At 35.5% G+C, this 20,660-nt stretch overlaps 1 protein-coding gene across 4 annotated transcripts in view; it reads right to left on the bottom strand.

Moving 5' to 3' along the window:
- WDR7 (WD repeat domain 7) overlaps positions 1 to 20,660 on the bottom strand; it is a 365,672-nt gene that overhangs the window by 199,015 nt on the left and 145,997 nt on the right. For all 4 annotated transcript variants that reach the window (XM_004745540.3, XM_013052736.2, XM_004745543.3 and 1 more), the window contains one exon: positions 5,234 to 5,347. In XM_004745540.3, coding sequence (XP_004745597.2) covers positions 5,234 to 5,347 — 114 coding nt within the window. The remainder of the gene's footprint in view (positions 1 to 5,233; positions 5,348 to 20,660) is intronic.

Here is a 20,660-nt window from a genome sequence, read left to right as displayed (position 1 = left end):
CCTTAGTAAATAGCAAAATGCACAACAGTCTCAGACTAGATGGCCTTTCCAGCTCTATCTTAATGTTGAGTTTAGTGTACGAATACATGTTAACATGTCAGCTTTATATTGATGACTTCAAAAAGCTAAACAATAAATATTTCATCTTACATGTATGCAATAAAATAGTAATAAACACTACTTATGTTTACAGTCTTACATCACAGTAGTCCTAAATAATTTGAAGAAGAAATTTTTTAAAGAATATGTGATGGGGATGCCTGGGTGGCTCAGTCAGTAAAGTGTCTGCCTTCTGCTCAGGTCACGATCCCAGGGTCCTGGGATGGAGCCCTGCATCAGGCTCCCTGCTCAGTGGAGAGTCTGCTTCTCCCTTTGCCTGCTGCTCCCCCTGCTTGTGCTTGCTTGCTCTCTCTGTCTCTCTCTCAGGAATAAATAAAATCTTAAAAAAAAAAAAAAAGTGATGGGTTTTTTTCTAAAGGAGATAATCTCTTGGTCTAAATTTAGAATGACAAGTTTATATTTTAAACAATAAGATATGTCTGATAGCCAAAGCAATAAAGATAGACTGTGCCATCATCTCACATTTGAAAAGAAAAAAGATGCTGAAATTCAGTGAATTTAAGAACTTTAGGTAGTATGGGATGGTATTTAAGACCGCATATAAGCTTTGGGGTCAGGCAGGACTCATTTTGAGTCTCCGATCTACCAGGTATTAAGTATGGGATCCTGCGGAAGTGAGCTCTCTCACTTTGTTTCCTCGTCTGTATATTGTCCGGAAAACTATCAGTATCCACTTCAAAATGTTGCTAGTCAAGGGTAAAGTGCTTAGTACATAGTCATACTTAATAAATTGTCAGTAAATGTTACTTTCCATTTCTCTTACCCTTCTCCATTTTTTCTTTTTTCCACAGCATTTGTCATTTTTTTAAACTGCGTTTAAATTTTGCAAGAAATAAAACAAATACAATCAACACTCCCATCTGAATCCATATATCATTGCTGCTTTTGTTGTAAGCAGCTGAATCTGTCAACTATTCTGCTGATCTACTATAAAGTAGTCTCTTCTTGACAATGTCAGTGATTTCTGACCCTTTATCACTATTACAGGGTCAGTGTGTCCATGCTGTACTGAACAAGGGGCAGGATACTGCAATATGACCCTCAGAAGAATTGAGTGACTTTCTTAAAGGGATCCATGCAGATTTGTGAATGAAATCTTTCCAAAATTCTTTTTAACTGCAATTAGGGGTACGCTGTTTTAAAATGCAACATTTAGGGGACGTAGAGCTTCATCGTCATTCAGAATGCCAATCGTTTATCATGATAAAAACTATGTAATTAACTATGTCACCTAAAAGGTCTACTTTAAAAAAAGATTATAGTTTATCTAAAATTTTTCTTACATAAGTCAGTTTTTAGTGAGATTTGCTCTATAAATATAATTATGACCTATTTAATATTGTAATGAAAACAAGCATATATTATTTACAAATAATGACCATATATCTAAATAAACATTTAAGTTACAATACTAAAAACAAAAGTATACTGTACAAACAAAAGCAAACACATGTATACAGTGATATTCATGTGATGCTGAAAGTATACTCTCGAAACAATCAATGCTATTCTTTCTACTGTAAAGAAAATACCAATATTGTTGTTAAAACAGATTTTCATAAACAGAGTATTGCAAAACCTGAAGCAATTCCAATGAAAAAGAATGAAAAGTGTATTTCCTATGCTTACTGTACTTTAATATAAAAAAATTACAAGAAATAGGTTTTAACATTTTTTCTACATAAAAACTGTATCAATCTGTGAAAATGGCTCATACAGCTTTGATGTGTAATTGAAAACATTTGGTTAAAGGAAAAAATCTGATGAACCTTAAGACAGAACGCTGAGTAAAACAGAGTATGTGTGTTGACCACGGCACACTGGCATTACTTTGTAGAGCCGATCAATACATATTAGCTTTAAAAAGAAAGATATAGAAAGAAGCTGCCGTATATTTCTTAAATGACAGGGTGAAGGTTTAAATTGTCTCAATCAAGACTCAATTTTTTCTTCCCAGTTTTTCCAGCTGTTCTCTTCCAGTTAAGACTCTTCATTTCAAATAAATTTAATTAGTTCCAATTGATCATAGCTAACACTTATATAGCTTTATCCATGCTTCTCTCCTTTTATAAGGCGAACACTAACAAAGCCTGCTAGGCTCAGATCAGTGTCCTAAGATAACATTCATATCTCATGCTTTCTCATTAAAAAGAAAAATTTCAAAAATAATTATTCCATGTAAGCACTAAATCATATTTCATATTTAACTGGTATCTTGGTCAGTTGTTTAATTAAGGTAATTAAAGAATGAAGTCCCAGATTGCTACAAATACAAAATTAATATAGTGATGCATATTAGCCAAACTAGAACTTCTAAATCAGAATGCGTTCAAAATATAGGCAAGTATGTCTGCCATGATATGATTTCTATTTATCTTATGGGAAGATATTAATGGAACAATTAATGGAACAAAGTAGACAACAAAACCCCAGATTTTTCAAAATCAATGGCTAAACTGTCCAGATCTCCCTTCCCTAGTACTTGTGCTCTACAATGGTGGTTATCCCAGAATAAGATTATTGGCCTGAAACAGGTTTCTCTCAACGCATCAACCATATTTTTCATAATGTAATTTATATGGAATTCTAGTCAATAAAAAGAAATATGGTTTTCTTCTAAACCCTCACAAAAATCTATACCACATCTTAATCAAGTCTCACAATTCAAAGGTAACCTGAACGATCTACAGACTGCAGCACGCTGGCTGCTTCAACAACACGTTAAGGAAGCCTTTTTTAGTTATTTAAATTCTCTGACCATTCTTGCCTCTAGTACCCATGCCATGAAATGAATAAATCAATTGATCAAAACCACTCATCACATATATTTAACTTTGTACAGATTAAAATATAGTTTATGTAGCATTAATGGACTCTCCAAATGAGATTTTCATTTTTAAGCTTTTTGGTTTTCTTTTTTAAAGATTTTATTTATTTACTGGAGAGAGAGTGTGTGAGAGAGAGCATGAGAGGGGAGAAGGTGAGAGGGAGAAGCGGACTCCCTGCTGAGCAGGGAGCCTGAATGCAGGACCCAATCCCAGGACTCCTGGATCATGACCTGAGCCGAAGGCATTCGCCTAACCAACTGAGCCACCCAGGTGCCCCACTTCTTGATTTTTTTCAACAATAAAAGCATGGTCAAGTGTTATTTGCAGTTTCATGACTTTGGTAGTGCATAATTCAAAATTTCAATGTACTGATTTAATAATGCTTACTTGAAAGCTCAAAAATTTAGCTTTTATTCCAGAACGCAAATTGAGTTATTCTACTGCTACAAAGACAACTTCTTTTCCTCTATGAATTAAACCACTACTTTTTAATAGTCTAGAAGGCCTTTAAAACTAACAGGGAGGGGCACCTGGGTGGCTCAGTGGGTTAAGCCGCTGCCTTCGGCTCAGGTCATGATGCCAGGGTCCAGGGATCAAGCCCTGCATCGGGCTCTCTCTCAGCGGGGAGCCTGCTTCCCTCTCTCTCTCTCTGCCTGCCTCTCTGTCTACTTGTGATCTGTGTCTGTCAAATGAACAAATAAAATCTTTAAAAAAATAAAATAAAATAAAAATAACAGGGAAAAACATACCTATAATATTTTAAAAAATAATGAAAACAATAAAGAACTAGTTAAAAAAGATCTACAGGTAAAAGAATTTCCTTTTGTACCTACCGATACAATTTCGTAATTGTGAAGTGCCAAATGACTTTCAGGAAAGTTGGGAGTTTCTGGAAACATTTATATTCATATTTAAGTTGAAATTTTTTTAAATCAATGAACTAACACCTTAAAAGGATTAAAAAGTAGCAAGTACTGGGCACCACCATTTTTAGTGGAAACCAGATGTTAACCCACTTTAGTCAACAATTTATTTGCAGCAGTAGCACAAGGCTCTAGATTTTGTAATTGTTCTGTATGCTTTGTAAATTTTCAAGGGAGATCATTAGGCTCCTTCAACTTCCTTCTGTGAAAGACAGTAAAGAACCTGCCATACAGAGCTTTAGAAGAAAAAAAACTCCCTTTAGTTTTTGGTTTTCTTTTTCCCTTTAGTTTTTATTGAAAATTGTCCTGATGTTTCCTGGGCATGCTTCTTTTCAAATTATTTACTATTAAATTACTATTTGTTGCTTCACAGTAATTACAGATTTAAATGGTCAGATTTTACATAATAACCATCCATAGGAAAAAAAAGCTTATTAATACCAATAAAAATATTTATAGTGGGTTGTTTTTAATCCTCTGTACATTAAAAGAAATTGAGCTGGATGCATTTGGAGATCCAGTAACTAAAACTGATTTAAGTCTATAAAAGAGAGGCTGAACATAGATGAACATAAAACATACACAATATGGAACATATGTGGAATATGGCTTTCTTAAATTTTACTTTATACGTTTATTTATGTAATAATTAATACAGGTAAGAATGGCCAATATCTACACAACATAAATAACTTTAAAAAGCAGCACCCAGTGGCGCCTGGGTGGCTCAGTGGGTTAAGCATCTGCCTTGGGCTCAGGTCATGATCCCCAGAGTCCTGGGATCGAGTCCCACATCGGGCTCTCTGCTCAGCAGGGAGCCTGCTTCCCCCCTCTCTCTCTGCCTGCCTCTCTGCCTACTTGTGATCTCTGTCAAATAAATAAATAAATAAAATCTTAAAAAAAAAAAAAGCACCCACTCACATTCTATAGGTACAGAAAATATCTGTAAGCTTCCTCACACAGCCTATATATTGCATATATTGCCATTAGGACTTCAGTATTTTGCAGTTTACCTATAATTGCAAAACCTTTCATAACATAATAGGTCTATTCCTCTACACATTTCAAGGCTTTCGTAATGATCCTAGCCTCTGAATTAGAAGGTCTCCAGGAAATCAAATGCACAGCTAGCAGGTTCATTGTTATAGCAACAATGAAAAACCTAGACCAAATAAACAGTTCTGCTTCTTTCCACTTCAAGATCAAAAAGGACACTAAAGAGTCTCATAAAACTAAACCCTCCATTAATACAAGTTTCCACCTTTTCCATCAACATAGTTAATCCCCTTACAAATGATCTGAAAGCATTTTCCAATTTTGGACAAAGTTCATCCAGATTATGTTAAAGCTGTCCCTGCTTACCAGCTGTGATGTCATCATCTGCAAGGTCATGCTCTTCCTCCTGGACTTTGGCTTCTGGCCCCAAGGTATCAGGAGCAGTGCTGATAGTCTGCATGGCTTCTGCTGAGACTCCAGCTAGAACACATGTAATCACAAGTTTTCGTTTTTAAAAACTAAAAGAAGGGTGGACCAAAACCTTAAACTTTTAAATTTACTTAATGGATACAGATGCAATAAATGACAAAAAATACAATATGTTTACGACAATTAGGCTAAGACACAAATTAATGAACACAATATTCATGTGTGCTCTCTTTATATATGCACACACACACATACATATACACATGGGTACAGACTTGACTAACTTAACTTAAGATCTTGAAAAAACAGAAGGATGTTTCAATAAGTTACATTTTTACTTGATTCCTTCCAACATTTTTGCTTCAGTTACTTTAGGTAACCTAGACATAATCATGCTACACAGAGAGAAAAAAAAAAAAAAGCCTAGAAAGTACAAGACCGTTTTAAAAGTTTACTTCTTTCTAATATTAGCTTGCTTATAATTTAAGGACTGGAAGGAGGGATGATGACAGGGGCTCTAGGTCTCTGTAATAGACCTAAAATACACTGACCCGAAGTGGATGCTATCTCTGTCTCTGGAGGAATTAGATATGAGATCTGATCATTATCCCATTGAAAGAACCTAACTGAAGCAGACAGCTTGTACTAGATTGGGGGCCAGAAGCTTCCATTCTATAAATCACCTGGGAATTGCCAACTGTTACACATGTCTGTTCCTTATACACTATTTTCCCATGCTTGAAGATATATTTTGTTGTCTACTACCTTATTTCTAATTTGGTAATGGATGTAGGGTGTCTCAATATTTTGCATACAGTTATCAACAGATATTACTAAATCACGAAATACAGAAATTTCACCATTGGAAGTACTTTAGGAATTGAACCGTCTAATCAATCTTTTAAATAAGTACTTCAATAATTACAAGCAGAGTATCCATCAAAATATTTCAAAAATCAAAAGCTATAAATATTCAAGGACTTCTTTTTTCCCGAAGGTGTATTAACTTAAACATTTCTATGTGAAATTCAATCTTGCTGCCTCAGGTTTACCAATTATCAAGAGAGGAAAAATCTTAGTCTTGAACCACCTGAATGACCCAGAACTAGGTCTACCAGTAGATAGTTCTAAGGCTTAATGACTTCCATTTGGGAAGGAGGACACACCATGTTAGTATGACTACTTTGTTCAGAACTGATCTAATAAAAAAATGAGTAGTGCTAAATTCAATGGTCACTGATGAATGCCAAATAATGCCACATCCCTCTGCAGTGTCATGTTGCTGGGTTTTCAAGATAAAAGTTTTTAAAAAAGGGAGCGAGATTACTAGAAAATTACTATGCAGTTAATTACTTAATTTAAAATGGCTTTCATTAAAATAATCCTAAGGGGGAGGAAATTAGGTAAATGCCACATTTCTAACAATTTAGTGCCTAAACACAAAATCAAAGATTATGTCAGATTAAATCAAAATATAAACCTCTGAAATCTCTCAGAGATTTATGCTAGTATTTATGTAGTAACAAGTGTATAAATCCATTTAAATTCATCTCATTTAATTAAAGAGATTAAGTAAGGGCGCCTGGGTGGCTCAGTGGGTTAAGCCGCTGCCTTCGGCTCAGGTCATGATCTCAGGGTCCTGGGATCGAGTCCCGCATCGGGCTCTCTGCTCAGCAGGGAGCCTGCTTCCCTCTCTCTCTCTCTCTCTGCCTGCCTCTCCATCTACTTGTGATTCCTCTCTGTCAAATAAATAAATAAAACCTTTAAAAAAAAAAAAAGAGGTTAAGTAACTGTTCAACATAACACAGCTATTAAATTTGAGAACAAGTGCTGACACACAGGTTTTCTGATTTCAAACCCCAATATCCTTTTCACCATGAAGTTTTCCAGGAATGAGTTGCTCAGGGCAGGATAGGAGGTATGACAAACATCACAGCATAACCATGAAAACTCATGGACTCACACAATACTGACGCTGTTAAGCCCCATCATGAAGTTCTTGTGCTGTGCCCAGTGACCAGTCAACTGTGGGTAGTCAATACTTTGGGACAGAGCTTAAAGTGCAAACATACTTTTCTCAAAGTAACCAGGTTCAAAGACCAAGATGTAGCTATGCTGAAACTGGTTCTTTGATTCATGCTTTCCAAGACAAAGTTATAAGATCCTTTAACTCTTGACAGAAAAAAAAAAAGAAAGAAAATGTAAAGAAAAGAAAAACAGAAAAAAGAAAACTACAGATTGATATCACTTAGTCTCAAAAGTCCTAACTGAAATGTAAGGAAACAGAATTCAACAACACAGATGAAGAATTATACACCATAATCAACTGAGATTTACTCCAGGGATGGAAGTCTGTTCTATGTTCAAAATCAAATCAACCTAACCAAAATATTAACAGGCTAAAGAAGAAAAAGAGCATATGATCATATCCATCATTTGATAAAATTCAACATCAACCCATGAATAAAAAAAGAAACCTTTCAGAAAAACAGAAACAGAGGGGAATTTCTTCACTTAATAAAGAGCAACTGCTAAAAATCTGTACCATTGTTCTTAATGGTGAAAGACCAAATGCTTTCCTCCTATGACCAAAAATGAAGCAAAGCTGTCCCCACTGATCTCTGTTATTTAACAGAGCACTGGAACTTCTAGCCAGTGTACTAAAGCAAGAAAAGAAAATGGATACAGTTTGGAATGAATGAAGTAAACTATCCCTACTTAAGAATAAAATGACTGTCCACATAGCTAATCCAAAGGAACAGACAAAACAAAAACAAAAACAAAATTCAATAGGAGAGCTCAGCAAGGCTGTAGAATATAAGAAAAAAAATATTAATTATATTTTTATATGCTGGCAATGAAGCTACATTAAAAAAAATACTACTTGGGGCGCCTGGGTGGCTCAGTTGGTTAAGCAGCTACCTTCAGCTCAGGCCATGATCCCAGGGGCCTGGGATCGAGCCCTATGTCGGGTTCCCTGCTCAGCGGGGAGCCTGCTTCTCCCTCTGCCTCTGGCTGCCTCTCTGCCTACTTGTGCCCTCTATCTTGCTGTCAAATAAATAAATACAATCTTTTTAAAAAATACTACTAACAATGGTTCAAAAAGCTGAAATACTTAAATGTAAATCTAAAAGAAACATATACAGGGGCACCTACATGGCTTTCAGTTAAGTACTTGACTCTTGATTTCAGCTCAGGTAATGATCTTGTGTTACGACATCAACCCCTTCATCCAACTCTGCGCTCAGCAGAGAGACTGCTTGAGATTCTCTCTCCCTCCACCCCACACCCCTGCTCACTCACTAGCTCTCACTCTCTAATAAATAAATCTGAAACAAAAATATACAACAAGAATTATATGCTGAAACCCACAAAATACTGATGAAGAAAATCGAAGATCTAAATAAATGAAATGGGAAGACATGTCATGGTTATGTATTGGAAAGATTCAACAAACAGTAGAGATATCACTTCTCCATGAATTGATACACAGGTTTAATCCAATTTGTATCAAAATTCTTGCACCATTTTTTTGTAGATACAAACAAAATTATTTTAAATTTATATGGCCCATATTGCATGGAGCACTGGGTGTGGTGCATAAAAAATGAATGCTGGAATACTGAAAAGAAATAAAATAAAATGGGACGCCTGGGTGGCTCAGTTGGTTAAGCAGCTGCCTTCAGCTCAGGTCATGATCCCAGCGTCCTGGGATCGAGTCCCGCATCAGGCTCCTTGCTCCGCGGGGAGCCTGCTTCTCCCTCTGACTCTGCCTTCCACTCTATCTGCCTGTGCTCACTCTCGCTCGCTCTCTCTCTGACAAATAAATTAAAAAATATATATATTTAAAATAATTTAAAAAAAAAGAAATAAAATAAAATGAAAAAGATTATATGGAAAGACAAAGGAACTAGAATAGCTAGAACTTTGGGAGGAGGGAAAGGAAAAGGTAGAAAAAAACCCCATATACTCCATTTCCAGACTTCTTATATAGTTACATTTATTAAAACTATGTGGTTTCAGGTAAATGGAACAAAACAGAGAACCAGGAAGAAGATGGTACAAATATGCACAACTGATTTTTGACAGGTACAAAAGCAATTCAATGGAGGAAAGATGATCTCATCAACAAGTGGGCTATTAGAACTGGGCATCCATAGGCAAAAATATGAACCTCAACCTAAGGCTCATACCTTCTATAAAAATTAACTCAAAATGGATCATGGACTTATATGTAGAACATAAAATTATAAACTTTTAGAAAAAAAGAGAAAATCCTTGAGATCTATGCTTAGACATGCTACCAAAAGCACAATCTTTTTTTTTTAAAGAAAAATAAAATGCCAAAGTAGATTTCATTAGAATTAAATGCTTTTGTTCCACATAAAATCTCATTTAAAAAATGAAAAACAAGCTGTAGATTAGTACAAAAGATTCACAGACCACATATCCAACAAGGGACTAGCAGCCAAACTATGTAAGGAACTCTAAGTTTTTTCATTTTAAAGATTTTTAAAGTAATCTCTACACCCAGTGTAGGGGGCTCCAACCAGAAACCCAAAATCAAGAGTTGTTCTACAGACTGAGCCAGCCAGGTGCCCCTATGTAAGGAACTCTGAAAATTCTACGGTAAGCAGTCCGGCAGTTTCTCAAAAGGTTAAACAGAGGTAACCTAACAATTGTACTCCAAGGGAATGAAAACCTACGTCCACACAGACTTGTATATGAATGTTCACAGCAGCATTATTCATAAAAGTCAAAGAGTGTAAACAATCTGAGTTGTCCATCAACTGATGAATAAATGTATAAATATATCACAATTTATTGAATGACAAATCATGATATATTCATGCAGTGGAATATTAATCATCAATACAAGGAAATGAAGTATTAAGTAAAAGAAGCCAGTCAGAACACATCACATGTTATATGATTCCATTTACATGACATGTTCCAAATAGACAAATCTATAAAGTATATTTGTGTACTTAGGGCTTGGAAGTGGGGGAAAGTGGAGAATGATACCATAGGTACAGAATTCCTTTTGTATGCAATGGAATATTACTCAGCCATCAAAAAGAAAGAAATCTTGCCATTTGCAACAATGTGGATAGAACTGGAGGGTATTACGCTAAACGAAATGAGTCAATCAGAGAAAGACAATTATCATACAATCTCACTGACAGATGGAATTTAAGAAACAAAACAAAGCATCATAGGGGAAGAGAGGAAAAAATAAAATAAGACAAAGCCAGAGAGGGAGAAAAACCATTAGAGACTCTTAATCACAGGCAACAAACTGAGGGTTACTGGAGGGAGGGGTAAGGGTTGCACAACTCTGTAAATATGTTTAAAACAAACAAAAAAACAAAATAAAAAAAACCACCCTGAATTGTGAACTTTCAAGTGTGAATTTAATGGCATATGAATTATACTCAATAAAACTATTTTTTAAAAGTCTCCTTCTAACATTCCAGATGAACCACTACAACAGTGTTCCTTCTACATACTCTCTTGGTACCTTTACTATCATGCACCTGAAGAAAAAAAAGGGGCGGAAAGAGCCACAGGGAACTTAGTAAGAAAACAAACTATGCCATGAATATTTTGTGTGAGGAAGCAGTAATGCTCCCTTTTTTATTCTTTTAAAAAATTAGATCATATTCTTGACTTTGGCCTTAACTCACTCTATTAGTCCTCACAGTCAAAATACCTGTGTTCTTTAGGTACCAGTCAATAAAAAGAGATTGGTATGGTTACTTCAAAATTACATATATTTCACTTTTTTAAATACCAGTTAACTATCCTAACTTCAAACGGGGCATTGGGTTGGTAACAAAATACCTAAGATTCCTAACTTTTGTTGGGAGATCACAAGGAAGAGATACTAAGAATGGGAAGACCACCTTACTATTACCAACTCTCAAATCCAAATGTTGCAGATCATTAAAAACTAACTTTAACAGCTCACTTTGAGGAAATTATAAAGGCTTTTCCTTCTGAACTTTTGGACCCTACAGTTCCAGCAAAAGATGAGCAGAACTGTTATTTAATCCCTCCAAGTATGGCAATCATTACATGTCCTATTACCATCTTTTCTTAGCAGGCTGACATTAGAGCAGACATTCTGTAAAAGGCAACTAACTGTAGGATTGAAATTTTTAAAATGCCTGCTGGAGGCTAGGGGTGTGGGTAAGAGACTGACTACAAAGTGGTATTAGCAAATATTTTTGAGTAATGAAAATCTATGTTTGGGTTTTTTGGGTTTTTTTTTAAGTAATCTCTCCTGGGGCTCAAACTCATGACCCCGAGATCAAGAGTCAGAGACTCCACTGATTGAGCCAGCCTGGTGCTCCGAAAATAAATGTTCGAAATGTTCGAAAATAAATGTTAGAAAATATGTTGACTGTAGAAATGGGGAACAGGACTACCCATATTTACTTAAAACCCAAAGAACAATAAAATTTCTGAAAAAAGGGTGATATTTACTATATATACATTATACTTCAATAAACCTAACTTTAAAAAGAAACTGATAAAACAGAAGGTACTACATCACTGTCACTAAAGAGAACTGAGGATTATGCCAGAGTGTAGTGTTTCATGTTTTCCATGAGACACTAAGACTAGAGAAAATTGTTTTACTTTCTTCTTGGCATAGAAAACTAAACTGAACTTTTTGAAGCATAAAAGTCAATTTACCACTGTCCACTATCAATAAGATGATGAGGGGCGCCTGGGTGGCTCAGTGGGTTAAGCCGCTGCCTTCGGCTCAGGTCATGATCACAGGGTCCTGGGATCGAGCCCCGCATCAGGCTCTCTTTTCAGCCGGGAGCCTGCTTCCTCCTCTCTCTCTGCCTGCCTCTCTGCCTGCTTGTGATCTCTCTCTGTCAAATAAATAAATAAAATCTTAAAAAAAAAAAAAAGATGATGAAATATTCCTGAGAAATATGAAGAAAAGTCCACTTTGAAAATACTTACATAGAAGCTTCAGTTTCTTGCATATTAATAATAAAGATTATAAAAGTTGTCAATTAATTATATGTCGGTACTTTGCTATTTCTTATACACTTGATGTAAGTAAGCTTATTTGTCAAACCACACCATAATATTTAAGACGTAGTTATTTCCTGAGTATCCCCAAAATAATTGGCAATAATGAACATCTCATAAACACGTCTTGAATAGAACTGAATACTTTCAGTCTCATGATACAAATTATGTCATTTAAATATAGTAAGAAAATCAGAGTAAGCAGTAAGCTTTGGGGAAAGATGTACAATAAAGAGATGGTGATAGTGAGATAAAGTAAACAGATACTATAACAAAGGAGAGACAAAAAAAATAGAAAGATGAGAGATACTTAAAAAACAGGTTAGTCCCCAAAGCCAGATTTCACAGAATAGGAAAACGTGAATGTATATAATGCCAGACAATAGGAGTCTATAAATGGGTTCACTGTGAATCAGGAGGAAAACAAGGGAAAAATGGGATGGAACAGAAAACAGGTCTGAGTAGGTTTGGACGCATGGCGAAAGGGGCGGGGTGGGGTGTGTGTGGCTGGCAGCCGAAGGAAGAATCAGAGGACAGGGAAGACTATCGTGAGCTCTCCATGACATCTGGATTCTCAACACTGAGATCACTTTCACTGTGAGATTTTATATATATACATATATATATATATAAACATATATATATGTATACATATATATATATATATATACACACACACTTTCTTTCCTATTTGTCTGCAATATTTTTAATCACTGTAGAAAAAACATTTTTTTAAATGTAAATATGAGACACAGTTTTCAAAATCAAAGGACTGAAACAGCACTCGCCTCTCACTACATCAGCAAAATCAGGTACATTACTCTAAAATTTCTCTTTCAAAAGCCTGTAAATTACCTTCATAAATATTTTTCTCCTACTGGCTAATGCTATCTGAGTAAGGGTAAATAATATGAACTCAGAAGATCTCCATGTCGTGTGATTAACTTAATAATCAAAGATTAAATACTAAATTTTAATAGAGTAACATTTAAAATACAGCGCTTTAATCCATACTGGATATAAAACCATTTGAGTTCATTATAATTTTATTATTTTATTGAAGATTAGATGGATGAAAGTGATAAACGGTATTGTTAGGATTCAGGAAAACATATACTACGATATTCATAAATATGAACAAAAATGCAATTTCTCATTCCCGTAGTGATATAGATTTGCACTGAGGGTGAAAAACGGATCTGAAAAAAATAGAAGGTATTTTTATTTCATCAGTTTCTCACAACTGTGGCTTTGTGGTGGTCCAATTAAAGTATACCAGAGGCAATAATTTGATAGGAACATTTACTTTGAATAAAGTAAAATTTAACAATAAGGAAGGGAGAATGAGTGCACCTAGAGTTTCTTTTCAGGCAGAAGGCTTGAATTTATTGGAAGCAGATCTCTGCAGTGACTGACCACACTGCCCCACATTCCCCACAATCCTATGACAGACAGACGGCCTGCCTTGCATTAATTCACTTCACACCACTTCTATCGATCCACAGCCGGTTCCCTAGTCTCTCTGCACACATTGCCTGTCTGGCTGCCTACATCCACATCAGCACATACACACAAAGGCCAGAGAAAGATAACCTTTTGCTTTCCATTAAAGACACAGTATCCACTTTTCCTTCTGCAATAACATCAAAAATATAAAATATAACAGCATGTCTCAGAGAAAAGTCTTCCTGCAAAAAATTTGAGAGTATTTACCCCTTATTCCATAGATCATTTCAATTTATCAAAAACAAGTTAGTTTATTAAAGGTCACAAAGTAATTAGATGAAAAAACATAGGTAAAATAAGCAAAATGTCTTCAAGCCTGAGTAAGAATATAATAATCATTGTGTAACATGAGGTTTGGTAGTTATTTCTAAGGAAATGAAATACATTCTTCCTATTAGCATTTTTATTTATTTATTTTTAAGAAAACTGTTCTCGCATAATAGTAATTATAAACAATTCTGAAAGCAACAAAAGAAACACTTACCAAAATATACACAAGGAATAGAAAACACATTAACCGTATCAACAGAATAATAATATAAGAGAATAAAGCTTTATTGTCCCTCTTTCCCAACAAGAACCTGAAAAAGATCCATGATAAAAATCACACCTAATACTTTTAATTCATTGCATGTACTTTTTCAAAGATTTCTGTTTGATTTGCAGGCTATGAGCTGACTCAACACCAATTTTGGTTTCAGAAGACACAATAAAACAAAGATTTATTGTTCAACCTCAACATGTTGAGAAACAAAGGCAAATCTGTCTTGACACACAACTGTACTAAAGTATAAACTTAAAATTACAACCTTGAATTATTTAGAACCCTAAATTATAAGCAGAATCATATATCTCAGAACTGGGCAAAGTATATTCTTGTGGAGAAGAAACTTCCTTTGAAACCTTCTATGATTTTCACCTTTTTGCTACGATTACCCAGGTAGAGGTTACAGCACCAAGTAGTAATAACATGGTGCACTAAATATAGTTCAGTAAGTATGCTGTTCTTTCTCATGACAACATGCTGCTTTAGAAATCAAAGAACAGGAAAGTGATGAATGCTGCAGGACCTAGGGAGAGCTTTAAAATAAGGAAGATCTGCCTGGCCCATAAAATTGGGAGAGATCTGAAGGAGAGAAGCCGGTACTACCAACAAGCAAAGCCATTAGAATGGTGAAGATACGTGACCATGCAAAGTTCCTTCCATGCTCTTAAATATTGAGGGGGCACCCAGGCTACTTGGTACCAAACCCACAGCAGACACTACAGACACAGAGGTGAAAGAGACACAGCCTTAGCTCCCAAGAAGCTAACATGTCGGGTGAGGCCAAGGGATTCATTAAAGAAATTTAAGCATGAGAAATAACTTCACTTGTGTTTTAGAAAGAGCTCTCTTAAAGCAATGTGAAGAATGATGTAGAAGAACTCAAAAGCAGAGGTAGCAATAAGGCCAAGAATTTTAAAACCATACTACTTGGAGCTCCACGAGTTCCCAAGCGGTTCCAGAAAGAAGACCTCTAAGCTTCCCATCTTTATCTTTTTATATGTGGATATATGTGGCCAGTTTTCATTTGAAGAAAAAACACCACTTAAACACACACACACACACACACACACTGAAAACCACTGACATCAATTTATATAGTATAAATGGGCAGAAAATCAAGGTTGTTTTCACATAAAACATCTGGAAGGAGAAGGGGCTCTGAACACAGAAAAGGACAAAGACGATTCACTCATCAACTCTTTCGAATGATGGTTACGCTGGGCAAAGGGAATAAAAACGAAGGGGCACGAAGGACTTTACACCAGGGAAACTTAGAGTCATATGGAAAATAAGATTGATAACTGCAGGGCGAAAATAGTGCCCATCTAAAGAGAAATCTATGAACTCTAGGAGGGGTGAGGAAGAGAATACACATCAAAAACAACCTCATGAGAAGGAAGTACTTGAGCTGGGTCTTGAGGTATGTATGGGAATTTATCATGGAGCGACCCTAAGTAAAGGAAATTTCAGGTAGACAAGACAATATGGTAAAGGACCCTGAAGTATCCACAGAACTGGGCAGCAGAAGTGTAAGAAGTGTGAGGAGAGGTAAAAATGAGGCTAACAGGACATTTAAGATCAAAGCCCTAAAGGGAGTGAGAAACAGGGTGCTAAGAGAAAAGATGAAGCAGGAAAGGAGCACGTTTTTAATGTGTAAGGCTCCATCATAGTTATGTGGAAAGAACAAGTCAACAGGTGGGTAAACATACTCACGAGATTGCCAGGGTTGGTAGCTCTGTAGCAACAAGAAACAAAACTTTTATATTTGAGATTTTAGGGTAAATAAGAATAGCTCTATAACTTCCATTTCTTATCATTAAGGTAGTTTAGGAATTCAGTTTGCATAGAGCCAGAAGGAGCTGTTTGAAGACAATTATGAAGGCAGAGAATTTGATCTATACTAGCAGAGAGTCTCATCAGAGAGGCAAGCGATAAAAAGGAGTAACTTCTGGCACCCCAGCCAAGATGCTTTGCATCCTTGTTTACAAGCCAATGAATACAGGATAAAACACACAATGATGTTTTATCTATTAAACTCAAAAACAAATATAAAGGGCATAGGTTAGCACAGCATCTAGGATATAGTGAGTGCTCAATAAATAGCACCGTAATTAAATTATTACCATTTCTTCTGTTATTACTAATTTTGGTTTATTTTATTTGCTTTTTCTCTAGAAGTACTTTACTGCCTCCAGTATTCAATATTCAATTTTTTTTCTCGTTGACAAACCCATTTATTTATATCTTTTTTAAACTTGATTAAGCATCACTTCCGGGCTTTTAGAGCTCTATTTCCAGACATCTTATGACATCTGTTGATACATAAGCCATTTGAAGGCAAAAACAGAATATTTACATTTCAAAGAACCAATTTATCTTACAATTACTTGTTATTGCCAAATTATGTTATTTTCAAGTATCTACATCCACACAGGAATGGGAAAGCTTCTGACCTCCTAATGTCTTAACACACAATGATTAATGGATTTGAAAATAAAGACATAGGAATCTTGTTTTAATATCCTAGTGGGCAATACACTTAATTGGCAGCAATATGCTATAAGATCACACTATAAGGCATTTGTGATATTTCAATAGTTATAATAATAACTTAGATAAACACTATGATGTACTCTGACTTCATTATCTGAGAATATTAAGTTCTTCTTAGATAATAAGAAAAACATTCAGATCCATAAAACCCAGAAGACACGTTAAGTCTAGACAATAAATAAATAAGTAGCATGTAAGACTACAGGCAAACTCTTAAGATGTGTTAAGTAAAGACAGTAAGTTAATGACCTAAAAGATATGTTATAGGTTAAAAAAAATGAGCCAAGCAAGAATGCTACTTACAGAGAGAAATGAAGGAAAATATTAAGTCATAAGATAAATCTAAAGCTTCTAGGAGAAAATCTGCATGATCATGGCTTTGCCAATGAGTTTTCAGATACCAAAACATGAGTCGTGAAAGAAACTGATTATTGGACTTTATCAAAAACCTTTGTTCTGTAAATGACAAGTCACAGACATTGACAAGTCAAGACAAGTCACTTGTCATTGACAAGTCAATGACAATGATTGGAGGAAAATCTTGAAAACTATACATCTGACAAAGGACCTGTACCTAGATATATCAAAGAACTCTTAAGACTCAACAGTAAGAAAAAGAGCAACCTGATAAAAAATAAACTAAGCAAAAGGCATAATCAGATATTTCACCAAAGAGGATATAAAAATGGAGAATACGGGGGACTGTGTGGCTCAGTCAGTTAAGCATCTGACTCTTATTTTGGCTCAGTTCATGATTTGAGGGTCAGATCAGTCAGTATCAGGCTCCACAGTCAGTGGGGAGTCCGCTTCAGGATTCTCCCTTTCCCTCTACCCTCCTCCCGCCCACTCACTAAGATAAATGAGTTTTTAAAGAAAAGAGAGATGGAAAATAATCATGTGAAAACCTGCTCAACATCATTAGTTACTAAGGAAATACAAATTAAAATCACACTGAGATAACACTTCACACAACATAAAATATGTAAACAAAACAAAACCAAACCTAACATCATCAAATGCTGGTAAGGATACAGAGCAACAGGAATAACTACTGCTCACTGCTGGGGGATATAAAATGTTTCAGCAGCTTTGGGAAAAGCAAAGTGGCAGTTTGTTTTTTTATAATTACACTCACATTTACCATATGATTTAGCAATTCCAATCTTAGATATTTGTCGAAGTGAACTGAAATCTCACGATAATGCAAAATCCTGAACAGCTATGGCAGCTTACTCATAATCACCAAAATCTGGAAACAATCCAGATTTCCAGAAACAGGTGAATGGATAAACGCTGGTGCACCCATATAATGGAATACTATTTAGAAATAAAAAGGAATGACCTACTGATCCATGCAAAAATATGAATGAATCTTGAACATATTTTGCTAAGTGAATGAAAACAAACCCAAAATTCTACATGCTATATGATTCCATTTATGCAGAATTTTGGAAAAGGCAAAACTATATGGATGGAAAACAGATCAGTGGTTGCCAAGGGTTGGTTGGGTGAGGATGGGACTGATCACAAAGGGGCTACAAAAGGTAACTTTCAAGGTCTTAGAAATGTTCTGTATGGTACTGTAATGGTAGATACCTGACTTTATTCATTTGTCAAAACCCAAAGACCTACAAATCCAAAGAGCAAGTTTCACGCCATGCAGATGAAAAAAAATTATGGATTAACCAGAATGCCAGACAACCCAGACAAACTGCAGGATGAATAAATTATATCATAAATAATGACATGTCACTGAAGGCTGTAAAGGAAAAAGGAGTTGACCCAGGTAGCTGGAAAACAGGCCAAAACACTGCTTACTGTGTGAAGCTAACTACAGACAAACAGAACTGTACACAAATACTACATTTCAGCTGGGAAACCGGTTTTTCACAGAGGTACAGGTTAGCAATTCTAATTACTTTTTATGTCTACCAGGGTTGAAAAAACAAGTGAGTCTATTATAAATAATGAGAGTCAGGTTTCTCACATACAGATAAAAAAATTACCCATAAGCAAAAGGGGAAGACTAGACTGAATCCTGTGTTGCTTGATTCAAATAGGAGATATGATTGAACTCCTATCAGTTTGAATATATACACAAATAGAGAAATCATGACAGGTATGTGGGTATACATGCGTTAGCTGTATGCAGATCTTCTGGTTCTGTCCTGGGAGAGGACCTAGAAGCAGCAAAAGGAAAGCACACCGGCATCCAGATCTTAGGTTCTAATACTTTTACTCTAGGGAACCAGGGCACCCTCAGGGAAAGAGCTGAGTCTAGGACTGGGGCAGGAAAAATACAAGTGAGTGAGGAACATGTTCTAAGTTGAACATAAGGAAGTACTTTAAAAAAGAAAAGAGAGAATCCTATCAAAATGACACTGAAGCCAACTTAAGGGAGCTCCCTATGGCCAATGCTGAAATAATCCAAGCAACAAATTGGTATTATAAAGTCAATTCCTCACTGAAGTGCCTGCTAAGCTGGGGACCTGGTGATGGGTCACGTGGGGACCAAAAATAAGGTGGTCGACCTTGTCCCATGAATTTCTCAGTACAGTACGTACTACATAAATTTAATTTTATGAAGATTGTGTGGCTTCATTCTCATAATGAAACACAAGTTATGTCTCAAAATTTAAATATATATTCATACATGGGATATAAAGAAAGAAGTAAAATGGCAATCCTTAGAGGAAACTAAGTAAGCAGGTACATGAAATATTGTACTGACTTCAGCCTGGAAACATGACAAAATGGTATCAAATTGCTGCAGATATAAGCATTCATACACTGTAATGAACGTAATGTATCTACAGGAGCACATCATTATTCCACTACATTACACTGATTAAATCTCACAATTCATTCTAAAGACTATTCATATCTAACCAATGATTTAGAGGAGGATGGAAAGTTGAATTAAGTAAGGGAGTACCAATCATTGCCTCTGGCAGAGCTTTTAAAGAATTAACTTGCAAACAAAGTTATAAAAAGAATGAAAAATGAGTCAGATGAGTACTAAGACAGTGGAGAAACTACAATGTGCAGAGAATAAAAACTTTCTTTTTTTTTTAACCTAATCCCACAAATAAAAACAAAATTTTAAGTATGTTTTTAAATTAGGCAGTCACTCCTGGATTAAAACTCAAATTTTTCCCCCTTAGTCTGGTGGTGGGAGGTGGCCTATGGTGGGGAAGTAATAGAAAAGGTAGCACATGATCACTGAAAATAAACTGTCACTAAAGAAACTTGAGAAGATTCACAAAAATAGATGAACTACTCTTACAGAAAATGGCAACAAAAAAGAACCATGCTCCAAACAGGTTATAGGAATGATTCCAATCCACCTGACGTCATTAGAATGCAGGATTATCTGATTTTTCAACCATTCCACCCACAAAATTTGATTTCACTTGCAGGGTTTCACAGCACAACTTAAAAATATGTTTAATTCTTTTAGTGTAAATATACACATAGCCACATGTTACCAGGCTGGCATACACACTGTTTTTAAGTGTTTTTCACTTATGGATCAAATTTTATCATTTTTGATCCACCAATTAGCATGTAACAGATTATAGAAACATTTCCAAAGTTAGTGTATATTTATTTTCCTGGGACACATATATATAATAAAAGTGATGGCATGCCAGAAGGAGGTAGAAGAAAAACAGAAAGAAAGAATTTACTGATAAAGATGATAGG

Source organism: Mustela putorius, unplaced genomic scaffold (assembly GCF_011764305.1).
Source record: "Mustela putorius furo isolate JIRA1106 unplaced genomic scaffold, ASM1176430v1.1 tig00003858_pilon_pilon_pilon, whole genome shotgun sequence".
NCBI lineage: Eukaryota > Metazoa > Chordata > Mammalia > Carnivora > Mustelidae > Mustela > Mustela putorius.
The sequence above is the reverse complement of the archived record's forward strand: the minus strand, read 5'-3'. Positions and strand labels throughout refer to the sequence as shown.